At 33.6% G+C, this 10,650-nt stretch overlaps 3 protein-coding genes across 5 annotated transcripts; 1 reads left to right on the forward strand and 2 right to left on the reverse strand.

Annotated features, from left to right (window-relative positions):
* Window positions 1-1,029: 1,029 nt before the first annotated feature.
* LOC105459522 (nucleolar complex protein 2 homolog) lies at window positions 1,030-4,772 on the reverse strand. Of its 2 annotated transcripts, none has more exons than XM_011705640.1 (13): window positions 4,590-4,772; window positions 4,216-4,420; window positions 3,931-4,128; window positions 3,628-3,854; window positions 3,443-3,552; window positions 3,259-3,365; window positions 3,022-3,176; window positions 2,725-2,946; window positions 2,458-2,646; window positions 2,254-2,373; window positions 2,046-2,177; window positions 1,749-1,964; window positions 1,030-1,649 (listed from the first exon to the last, which is right to left on the reverse strand). In XM_011705640.1, exons 2-13 carry the CDS (start codon window positions 4,382-4,384, stop codon window positions 1,134-1,136), a joined length of 2,361 nt encoding a protein of 786 aa, XP_011703942.1. In that variant the 5' UTR covers window positions 4,385-4,420; window positions 4,590-4,772; the 3' UTR covers window positions 1,030-1,133. The 2 variants fall into 2 exon arrangements, with proteins under 2 accessions (XP_011703942.1, XP_011703949.1); XM_011705647.1 differs by having other exon boundaries at window positions 4,667-4,766.
* A 198-nt stretch (window positions 4,773-4,970) lies between these two features.
* Window positions 4,971-7,256, forward strand: LOC105459534 (GPN-loop GTPase 1). 2 transcript variants are annotated; one of them, XM_011705657.1, is made up of 5 exons: window positions 4,971-5,113; window positions 5,422-5,676; window positions 5,854-6,218; window positions 6,317-6,546; window positions 6,848-7,256. In XM_011705657.1, exons 2-5 carry the CDS (start codon window positions 5,430-5,432, stop codon window positions 7,188-7,190), a joined length of 1,185 nt encoding a protein of 394 aa, XP_011703959.1. In that variant the 5' UTR covers window positions 4,971-5,113; window positions 5,422-5,429; the 3' UTR covers window positions 7,191-7,256. The 2 variants fall into 2 exon arrangements, with proteins under 2 accessions (XP_011703959.1, XP_011703964.1); XM_011705662.1 differs by lacking the exon at window positions 4,971-5,113 and adding an exon at window positions 5,117-5,155.
* Window positions 7,257-8,182: 926 nt separating this feature from the next.
* LOC105459545 (heat shock factor protein-like) lies at window positions 8,183-10,338 on the reverse strand. Its single transcript, XM_011705676.1, has 3 exons — window positions 9,700-10,338; window positions 9,242-9,368; window positions 8,183-8,651 (listed from the first exon to the last, which is right to left on the reverse strand). The coding sequence occupies exons 1-3, from the start codon at window positions 10,144-10,146 to the stop codon at window positions 8,458-8,460; spliced, it is 768 nt and encodes a 255-aa protein (XP_011703978.1). The 5' UTR covers window positions 10,147-10,338; the 3' UTR covers window positions 8,183-8,457.
* Between the last annotated feature and the right edge of the window lie 312 nt (window positions 10,339-10,650).

The raw sequence follows: 10,650 nt of genomic DNA on the forward strand, positions 1-10,650 counted from the left end.
GACCATTCCATATCCAGCCAATCAAAAATTGGCTCAACATTGGCCAGTCTGTTATTATAGTGTCTCTAGGTGTGCCGTATAAAACTTTTGGCCAGATTGTACTAGAAAGAGCCACAGATACCACTTGGGAGTCTCTTTGTCGGATCACGATACTAGCGCCCGTGCGCGTTCCAGTATTATTATATTTCAATGTATTTTACAGACTTCAAAACTTGACTCTTATCATATTAACCTAAAACACAATGTCTCGTACTTTGCCGAGTAAAAATAAAAAAATACGAATTTGTATTAAATTCAGATTAGCATTGCATTAAATCTGTATTGAATTCGGATCATTTATCAGAAATCTGCAGCAATGTTGAGCAATGTTGAGCGTATAACATTAGAAAGCAAAAAAGTTTTTATCTTTTATATCTTTCGTATACATATTATCATGAGTAATCCACAGATAAATGTATTCTTTCAGTGAAAGTCCCAGGATTTTCTGACGCATGCGCAAGGCAACGGGACATTTCTTTTTAAGGGCCGGCACTGCCGGCAGGAATCACGGAGACCTCTGTCGGAAATGAATTTTTCTTATCCCAAATTTGAAAATTACGGCTAAAATCACAATATAATTGCGATATATATTCGTAATCAGGAGAATTGCCTGCATATCTCTACAGAGCGATTTTTTGGAAACAATGAGGGAAAATAAAATTTTATTCTGATGTCTATCGCTATCGTGCACTAAGGTGCAGATTAATCTTTTTTTTTATTATATTATTTTAAGGACCAAATTGCAAAATCCGGCTTTAGGTTTGGCAGCTTCGTAAAATATGGACTAGTAAAAGGCTCGTTGCAAAACAGTTTCTACGAAATATGATTCAATTCGATCTTATCGCGATTAAGAAGCAAATAATTAAAGGATTTCCACGCTTTTCGGATACCCTGTGTAAAAATATCTCCCGTTTTCTTTTGCAATTTCAATGACTAGCAGTATAATTACAAATTGTATGTTTAAATAAATAGTAATTACTGTATATCAAATATAAGGATAATAACAGATTTATTGCAATACATTTCAGAATATAAAATACATGCTGTATTATTCATCTCATATGATCATTAATTCTACAGTCATCTTGCTCTTTTTAACCCCAATCATCACTATTTATATCTTGTACGATATCTGTATCTTCTTTCGGCAAATCTTCATCCTCCACATTGTTGATCGTCTTCCTTTTTTTGTTCTTCTTATGCTTTTTCGCCTTATTTATCGGCTTTTTCGTTTCTCCTTCGGATTCCGTTCCCTTCAACCGAAACTCAAATTCGCTCTCTTCTTCGCTATCCTCTGCATCTCGCTCATCTAATTTCTGCCTCTTCAGTGCTCTCGCCGGTACATTGAGCACTTCTTCGTTCTTCGTAAGAAGTTTGAGCATCTGAGACTTGTGTATTTGAATCCAGGAAGCGTAGAACTTGGCTATTTCTGTGCCGTCCGTCTTTACTCGGTTCTCCCAATTTGTGATCTCTGCCGTGTTCTTCAGATCTATCGGTATCTTAATACGCTCAGCTTCGATGTATTTTCTGTTTTCCTCAATCATATTTAGAAGCTGTTTTATCTTCTTGCAGTAAGTCGCCACACGGCACTTCTTCAGAAACGCTTTTAACTGCAAAAAAGCGAAATACATAAATTTAATATTTATGAAATATAAAAATCATAATTTTTTCTCTTCAACTGTTTTCGTTTTAATCTATTTTTAAAGTACCTGTATTATGCAAGGTATATACACATCCGGAAAATATATCTTGTGACTTTCATTCGCTGCATCCTCCAAGATAAAACGGTAAACGGTTTCGATAATACTGTCCTTGAAACCGTTCTCCACCAATTGCGATTTCGACATCCTCAATATGCAAATGAGCGGTATAGGTTTCATCGTAACTGCTTTATGCCTCTTATTAAAATCGTAAGAGTCCAATATCTAAACAGAAATATTTGATGTAAGATATTGTGCGCAATCAATAATTACAAAATATGTTTAAGAATCGAGAATGGTTGATACCTCGAGGAGGAACGGCAAAATGGGTATGAACATTCCTGTCTTCTCGGAAATGGTTATTAACATTTCTACACAGTGGAATCGCAGGGGATAGTATTGCGCCGTTGGAATGACTTTTATTGTTCCAACAATAATCTGTTAATAAATAATTCAATGTAGTTTTCTATTAAATCGTAATATTACTTATTTGTTTGTACAAATTAATTGATACCTGGACTAATGGATACAATAGCGATCGTAACATGGATTTCTCCTTTGATTTAGTTATCAAATCTGTCCAGAAGCGCAAAGAATTAATATACTGCCAATTATATACAGCTTGAAAGTTTTCCTGAGAAAAGAAAAAAAAAGGGTTAAAAATCTCAAGATAAGGAATAGACGTTATGAAAGATACAACTGCTCTTTTAAAAATTACCCTCTTCTTTAATGTTATGGCGTTTCTTAAATTAATCGCTAATTGCCTGATGTATAGAAAGGCATGATTGTATGAAATATCATGGTTGAGCAGATAAATCTCAACCAAAGAATGTTTCATGAAATTTATTCCTGGTAACGTGTTAGGCGAAACAAATTTTGTGTTCTGAACGTATTTCACATACATGTTCTGAAAGAAAAACCAATTTTAATAACATAACCGTGATAACAAATAATTCACAAATATCCTTTCTATTATGGATCTCACCTTTACTAGCTTCTCTAATACAGATTCTTTGCTAGTTGCAATATGTAATATGTTCAAGAAAGCTGTAACCCGAACAGTTTCTTCTGCAGTTGACCAAAGCTTTATCAAAATCTTCAGCAATGGTTTAGTTAAAGATGAAAACGAGCGAGTATAAGGCAACATTTGACGTAGGTGCTTCAGAAGCACTGTGAGAATACTGGTTGATGCTACACTTTGTAATAACTATGAAAAAGATATTACTTGTTAGTGTTGAATTATTTAAATTAGAGGAATTGAAAAAATTTGGCAAATACATACTTTGATTAAATCAGACAAGTACAATTTTAAGATCCATCGTATTTTTCCGAATCTTTTAGATTTATGTGCTTCCTGTGATTCTGAATCCAGATTCAAAAAGCGTTTGAATGCATCAGGCAGATACATTATACATAGTTGCATGACAGCATTAAATGCTAAAATTTTTTATAAAATTTTAAATTAGTAACTTTGAATGACAAAAAAAAAATAATATTAATAATGGGAGTTGAAGCTTACTAGCACTTCCTTCTACTTTGTATTCTGTAGTTGTATCAGGTAATACTGCGACGCTATCTAAAGCTGCATGGAAGGCCTCTACAGTGCATTTAATAGTGACTATCGATCTACAAATTAAGTATCATAAACAGTTACTATTCTATTATTGATTTAATAAAACAAAAAAAAGTCAGTGATAACTTACTTATCCGTTTGTATTTTTTGTTGCCAAGTTTTCAGTAATTGTAGAGTGATTTTCTTTTTAGAATCGCCGTCAGTTTCTTCCGGCTGAAAATCGCTATCGTCGCTAGCAACCTACAAAAATAATAATAATATTGCTTGAAAATAAATGTAAAAAAATAGTTAAATTGTTTATAAAAATATATGTACCTCCAAATTTTCATTAGGAACATGTCTATTATCGGAACCATCTATTGAAGAATTATCATCTTCGTCGTCCGACACTCTGAAGTCCAGAAGATTTTTGTCATTTTCTTTCAGATATTTATAAAACTCAGGATCAGTATCTTTCAGTTTCATCAATGACTTTTTATGCTCTGCTGGATCCAAGTCACCTTCGCTGCTGTCACTGTCCATCTGATCATTGTCTTTGTTATCTATGTAAAAAGATAATAAAGAAAATAAAATACATAATTTAAAATATGAAAGAAACTTGAATGTTTAAAATCATACCTATGTTTTTATCATCATCATCATCATAACTATCATAAGCATCGCTATCCATTTCAAAATTTTGTTTAAAGAACTCTTCCGTGGTCAATTTACTCAACTCTTTCTTTTTCCTCAGTTTCATCAATGACTTTTTATGCTCTACTGGATCCAAGTTACCTTCACTGCTGTCACTGTTTATCTCCTCATTGTCTTTGTTATCTATGTAAAAAGATAAATAAGATATATAAAGAAAAATAAGATATATAATTTAAAATATGAAAAAAACCCAAATGTTTAAAGTCATACCTATGTTTTTATCTTCATCATCAACACATGCATCGCTATCCGTTTCAAAATTTTGTTCAAAGGACTCTTCCGTAGTCAATTTATTCAAACCTCTCTTTTTTCTCTTAGCAATTGCTGATTTTTTCTTTTTTGAGTTAAGAGGCTTCTGGTTTACCTTCTTCACCTTCATTTTGATAAGTGAATTTTTACGATTGACTTGAATAATCTGAAAAAAAAATTTGTAGATTGTGAGATAAAATATAAATGAATTTGAGTAAGAGATACGACAGAATCAACATTTATAACCTCATCTTTTGCCTTCTTTAAATAATATCGAAAAATTTATATATATTATCTCATTAATATTAATATGATAGACGCATTACTTCTCTTACCTATAATCTTTATTTCACCAAATTATTAATTCATAAATGCTCTACATAATATATATTTATAAACACAAATCTCTTACACAAATTTCCACGTGTTTTCAGTGCTTTCAGTGATCATATACCCAGATATCGCGTATGCATGAACGGCGTGAGAAAGATCTGTCCGAGTGTCGCGTTGCTTGCACTTTTTGCACTATTACTCACTACAGTAGCCAATCATTCTTTCGCTTTTATGGAAAAGCGGTAAATTCAATAAATTGATTGGCTACCGCGTCTCATCTTGCGCGCGGCAAGCATTGTTACGTCATGTGTGCAGGAGGTGTAGGAGCCATAAAGTTCCGAAATCACGTGACCAGGCTGGCGCTGTCACGCTGCTTTGCCTGCTTTCGGCTTTCCTCATTGAACCACTGAATACGCTTTATGTGCGAAACTAACCTCATTCACGTGAATGTGATTCCAATAAACTCTAATTTCCAGGAGCTCTTTCGATTTTCAAATTAAATACGAACGCAGCGTACACAAAAAAAGTAATAATTACCATTTTATTTCGACAAATATTTAAATAAATTGTAAGTCCCATAGAAATGATCAAATTTCTTGTTAATTTTGCAAAATTATACGTTAAAAGAGAAAAAAATGAGTAGATATAACAAATATATATATTCTAGATATATATTGCTCATTACGTGTTGATTTCTTTAAATAATTGCAACATCTTGTATCAATTCAATTATTAAATCTAAATAACAAGTAGAGAAGATATGTTTTATTCATTGCTCTTGACGTAATCAATTTATTTACAGTAGAAAAGTAAATGTGATTTTCGAATTTACAGATTTATAAATGGCAGATTCCAAAAGTAATCCAGATACCACAGACACGACAAACGATGTTCTGGATACCGCATCCACAGTGGAAGACAAATCTATAGACGAAAGGAAGATACCATGTATTATCGTACTTGGGATGGCTGGTGCTGGAAAAACATCATTTGTCTCCAGACTTGTCTCTAGATTGTATAATGCAGGAAAGCCATATGCTGTTAATCTAGATCCTGCTTGTAAAGAGGTTTCATATCCTGCTAATATAGGTAAACAATCAACTCTAATATTATATGAAGTCATATTAGCTTATTAGAGAGTATTAAATATGTTAAATTGATGTTTTCCATCTCTTTAACTTTAAAGTTAATCTTAAAACGTGGATTATCCCACTGCAGCAAGCAGTCTTTCATATTTGCTTTAAACAGAGTTATACTTTCTTTCAGATGTAAGAGACACTGTAAATTACAAAGAAGTAATGAAACAATATAATTTGGGCCCAAACGGTGGTATCGTCACGAGCTTGAATCTTTTTACCACAAAGTTTCATCAGGTTATCGAACTTATTGACAAAGCTAGTAAAGAGCATAATTATGTGATTTTCGACACTCCAGGACAAATTGAGGTGTTCACATGGTCGGCCAGTGGCTCGATCATAACAGAAGCATTGGCGTCTCAATTTCCAACCATTATTGTATACGTGGTGGACACTGTGAGAAGTGTCAATCCTGTTACGTTCATGTCCAATATGTTGTATGCTTGTTCGATACTTTACAAGACCAAATTACCTTTTATAGTAGTTATGAACAAGGTAATTAGCTATTTAAAACACGTATGTTTCAACCATGTAGCTGCAATTACTTTAATTTCGCCATTACTTTAATGGCGCATTACTAATATATTTTTTAGATTGACATTGTTGAACATAGTTATGCAATTGACTGGATGCGCGACTTCGAAGCCTTTCAAGAAGCACTCGACAAGGAAAGCGGTTACATCAACAATCTTACACGTAGCATGGCACTTGCGTTAGACGAATTTTACTGTCACTTGCAATGCTGCGGCGTTTCCGCGGTAACGGGTGCTGGAATTGATGAATTTCTGGAGCTGGTTGAAGCTGCCGTGAAGGAATATGAAACGTAAGAACTGCCATATATTTTGAAAATTTACAAATTGCACTGTGAATTGTGATGGTGCGTCACATAATTATATGTACCTGTACCTTATTGAAATACGGATTCCCAAAGCGGGTTATACCATTTTGTCCTTCCTTTACGCTCCTTTACTCACAGCATTTAATTTAATTTCCATTTTTATAAAATCGAGGCCTACATAGGATAATTTCGAATTTGAATTTAAGACCCCTTAATTACAAAGTCGACTCGCTCTCATACGTTGCCCCGTATATTGTGTTATAAATAAGTTTTTTTGTTTTTAAAGGAATTACAAAAAGGATTGGGAAAAATTGAAGATGGAGAGAGAAGCCCAACGAAAAAAGGCAGAGAAGAAACGATTGGAAAAGGCTAGTAAAAAAGCAATGGGAGAAGCTGTACCGTTTGTGTCAACGGTCAGCAGTGGTCACGACACTTCGGAAATCTATCTGAAACACGCGTGTAATGAGTCAAGCGAAGACGAGGAGGGAACAGAAAACGATTTTGAGGAAAATGAAGGTGAAAAGAAGAAAGAAGAAGAATCATTTAGAAATTTCTTAGAGAGGCACAAAATCGAACAAGCTAAACGACGGAGTAATCAGGAATCCGAACCTAATACAAGTAAACATTAATACTTATAATCGTAATTCAATATATTTTTATAAATTCTTAAGCAAATAAATTATTTAGCAAAAAAATTGTTTTAATTTCAAGGATGTATGGAATTTAAAAAAATTGCTCACCTCACTTCCTGTCAAACAAATATCTTTTATTTAAATCCTAATTTTTATATATAACAGAGAGTTTTCACTGTACGTACATTGGAGTAGATTCTATTGTAACATGTGGAAAATTTTATTCTTTACTGTCGAGGCTCATATTTGCAATAAAAACAAAATTACAATATATGATTTAGAATCAAATCTAGCATTTGTATAGTATTTTATAATTTTCCTATTTCCAACAGATTCGGCAATATTACCGATATATTTTAAATTAATGTTACTTTTAATGTTCAGTTTTCATTTAAGCGCATCCTATTTTAATACAAACTGAATATATTTTGTAACTTGTAACATTTAAATTCAAAACGATTGATACCGTTGTGAGTTTTAATGCATACTTCACTCTGTTGTTTGTATTCTCGTCTCTATTAATAAGGATTTGAAAATTTTTTAAAAATTTCAGACGAAACTAATCGGCTCCTCAAATATTTTCTGATCATTCATACATGACTTTGTGTTTATTAAATTTGACTATTTGTTATTATTACTAATCGTATCAAATTCGCTGAACAGAATCAGATGCCATTAAAAAAGAATGCACATTGTATTTATTGTCTTGTTCATAAGCTAATTATATATTTTTTAAGTATTTATTGTAAAATAACTTGTTAGAACAATCTCTGTCAAATCAAGCTCGTAATTTACTTGAATCTCTCAAATGTAAAATAAATGTTTGTATGCTCATTATCTCTTTATAAAACGTAAATTACAATTATTTTTTAGATTATAGTATATTAAAATAATCGATATATGTATATATATATGTGGGTATGTGTTTCGTCTAAACTTTCAAAAAAATTTCGTTTACACTCGCGCGCGCGCGCACACACACGCACATACACATACACACAAAACTTAAATAGCATGCAAATGGCTGCTTAATTAAATAACATTCCTAATACATAGCACAATATTGGTAAATTTATTGACGCAATATTGGACCAATGTATTTTCAATGTATTTACGGGATACAACTTTATCTCGGATTAATAATCTCGAATTACTAATTATTTATATTAAATAATTCAACAGATATAATATCATAATACCTTACATTGTAAGTAATATAAATACTGCTTAAAAGAAGATTGAAATCAGTAGTTCTACACTGATTTCAATGACTGTTTTGAATATTAAAGTGCAGACCGCGTTTATCTAGCGTAGTAATGCGCCAAGGTGATGAGATTGTTTTGCGTTCGGACGATGCATCGGTCTTTGTAGAAAGAAACGTCGAATATTTCATACTCCGTTCTATAGTAGGTTTCCGATTTGGAACATTGTTGAATTCAATCTCATACAAAACAGGAACTAAAATATATAAAATTATTAATATTTAAGACATTTAAAACATATTTAATTTGACGCATATAGATATATCGTTGATATTATCAAATTGATTTTTGACAAAATTTTATTTCAAAGAAGAGCTTGACATAAATAATTAATAATTGTTAAATTTATCAGAGCACATTATATACGTATATTAAAATTTTGAAATATAAAATAATATATGTCAAGAACTCGAATTATATTCAGATTCTGAGAAAACACAATGAGTTACTCCAATAATTTTTTCATTGGTCCAGACCAATTTTTTATAACATCAAAGAAAGAGATAATCGCGGTTTAAATTGATTTCTATGTATATATATTGAGATTTCGCTTTTCTTCTTAATTTCATCAAATGTTGATCTACTTTTGCTAATTCTATTGTTGCAATAATTTAAGCGTTAGTATTAGCAATAAAAATTTTATTAGTGTAAATTTGATTTTAATAAAATTGTTTTTGAAAGGCTCTTACATTAATGACAAAATGATGTGAATTATAAAACGTGAATTTTTTGAACAATTAATTTTAGTGTTAATAACCGAGTACAATTTCAATACTTTTATTATACCTGTGTCGTCTTGAGTGTTCCCTATCCGTTTTGGAGTATTATCCTTTATTACAATCGATTTTTTTTCCTGATCGTGTTCCCGCCGATATTCTTGAATAATTTGCTCCAAAGTTTTAGTTAGAGCCAGCTTAGTGAATTACAATATCCCATATATGAGCGTAAATATAAACTATTGTCAAGAAGTCATAAAATATTTTTGAAAAGATCAAGCGATTAATTAATATTAATTATTAATTATACATTAAGCAATACACAATAATTAATAAATATTAGAAATAATTGAATTTTCCGTTTTAACCATTGATTTACACAATGATAAATCAAACTCGGAAGTGAGAATTTAAATCATATAAACTTTTTTTTCTTTTTACACTTTGAATGAAAAAAAACGAGTGAAAAAAATAGCGTTTTGTAGGTACATAGTATAATAACTCGCGTTCGAATAGAGAAGAATATACCTGGCATAGTTTTAAGCGAGATACGCGATTCGCCTCCGATCGCGGGCTCTCCTCCGCATCTCTCGCGGCCTCGTGCTGCAAGCACCCGCGGACCTTCCCGCCGGCCTTCCGGCACACCTTGGACAGCAGATCCGCCCGATCGGCGCGGAAATTCTCATGCTGGAACTCGTGCAAGTGCGGGTTGCAGGAGTTGCAGGCCAGGTCGCGGCCGTGGCACATGATCTTGCGAAAACCGTAGAGATTCAGCTGCCTGATGAAGCTCGTGATGTTGCTCGTCTTGAAGATGGGCCGGCGCGCGTCCAGATACTCCGCCTGGAACCTCTTGTAGTTGAGCAGTATGCTGTCGCCCTTGGCGCTCCAGCGGATCGCCCCGGTCTTGCACTCGTTCACTATCCGCCAGAGCTTCTGCGGGAACCGCATCGACTGCAGCACGCAGTCCTCGTACATCGCTCGCGACCGGGTCGCCGGTAGACTTACGGTACGGGCTGATCGAACGTGGAAACGGCCGCGCGCGAGTCGGGGAACGCCACGTTTCGAACGTTTCGTCCGTCTCGTTCGTGTCTTGTCTCGTTCTTCCTTCCAAAACAAATGACTGTCGTATCACGGCAACAACAATCAAGGCGGGCCCCTCCTGGGATGCGTTCAAATTTCCCACCTGGGTTCATTTTATCCTCGTTTGATCTGTCTTACGTCCTCATTTGTGGTCATCCTCCTGGTCTCGGTATCGAGCTATTTCCTTTACTTACAACTTTTTCCTTCACGCTTCCTCGCGTCTCTCCGCACTCGACTCCGACATTATAAAAATTAATTTATTCTACATCACTGCTGCATGTTGGCTCTTGTTAACAGTATAGACTGTTCTACTTTTATCGAACTATGAGAAATAGGATATAAATCGCGTGGCTATCTTCATATTAATTAAATACAAGAAAATGAATTTAAGGGTTGGGA

The sequence above is a fragment of the Wasmannia auropunctata genome, unplaced genomic scaffold (genome assembly GCF_000956235.1).
Source record: "Wasmannia auropunctata unplaced genomic scaffold, wasmannia.A_1.0 LD336101.1, whole genome shotgun sequence".
NCBI classification, from domain to species: Eukaryota; Metazoa; Arthropoda; class Insecta; order Hymenoptera; family Formicidae; genus Wasmannia; species Wasmannia auropunctata.

Coding starts and splice junctions, on each gene's coding strand:
- LOC105459545 (XM_011705676.1), bottom strand. CDS start 10,146: ATGTACGAGGACTGCGTGCTGCAGTCGATGCGGTTCCCGCAGAAGCTC. Junction 9,369..9,699: donor CTCGCTTAAAACTATGCCAG/GTATATTCTTCT, acceptor TAATTCACTAAG/CTGGCTCTAACTAAAACTTT. Junction 8,652..9,241: donor GAACACTCAAGACGACACAG/GTATAATAAAAG, acceptor TATATATTTTAG/TTCCTGTTTTGTATGAGATT.
- LOC105459522 (XM_011705640.1), bottom strand. CDS start 4,384: ATGAAGGTGAAGAAGGTAAACCAGAAGCCTCTTAACTCAAAAAAGAAA. Junction 3,177..3,258: donor CAAAGTAGAAGGAAGTGCTA/GTAAGCTTCAAC, acceptor AAAAAATTTTAG/CATTTAATGCTGTCATGCAA. Junction 2,178..2,253: donor TATTGTATCCATTAGTCCAG/GTATCAATTAAT, acceptor ATTTATTAACAG/ATTATTGTTGGAACAATAAA.
- LOC105459534 (XM_011705657.1), top strand. CDS start 5,430: ATGGCAGATTCCAAAAGTAATCCAGATACCACAGACACGACAAACGAT. Junction 5,677..5,853: donor TTCATATCCTGCTAATATAG/GTAAACAATCAA, acceptor ACTTTCTTTCAG/ATGTAAGAGACACTGTAAAT. Junction 6,219..6,316: donor TTATAGTAGTTATGAACAAG/GTAATTAGCTAT, acceptor TATATTTTTTAG/ATTGACATTGTTGAACATAG.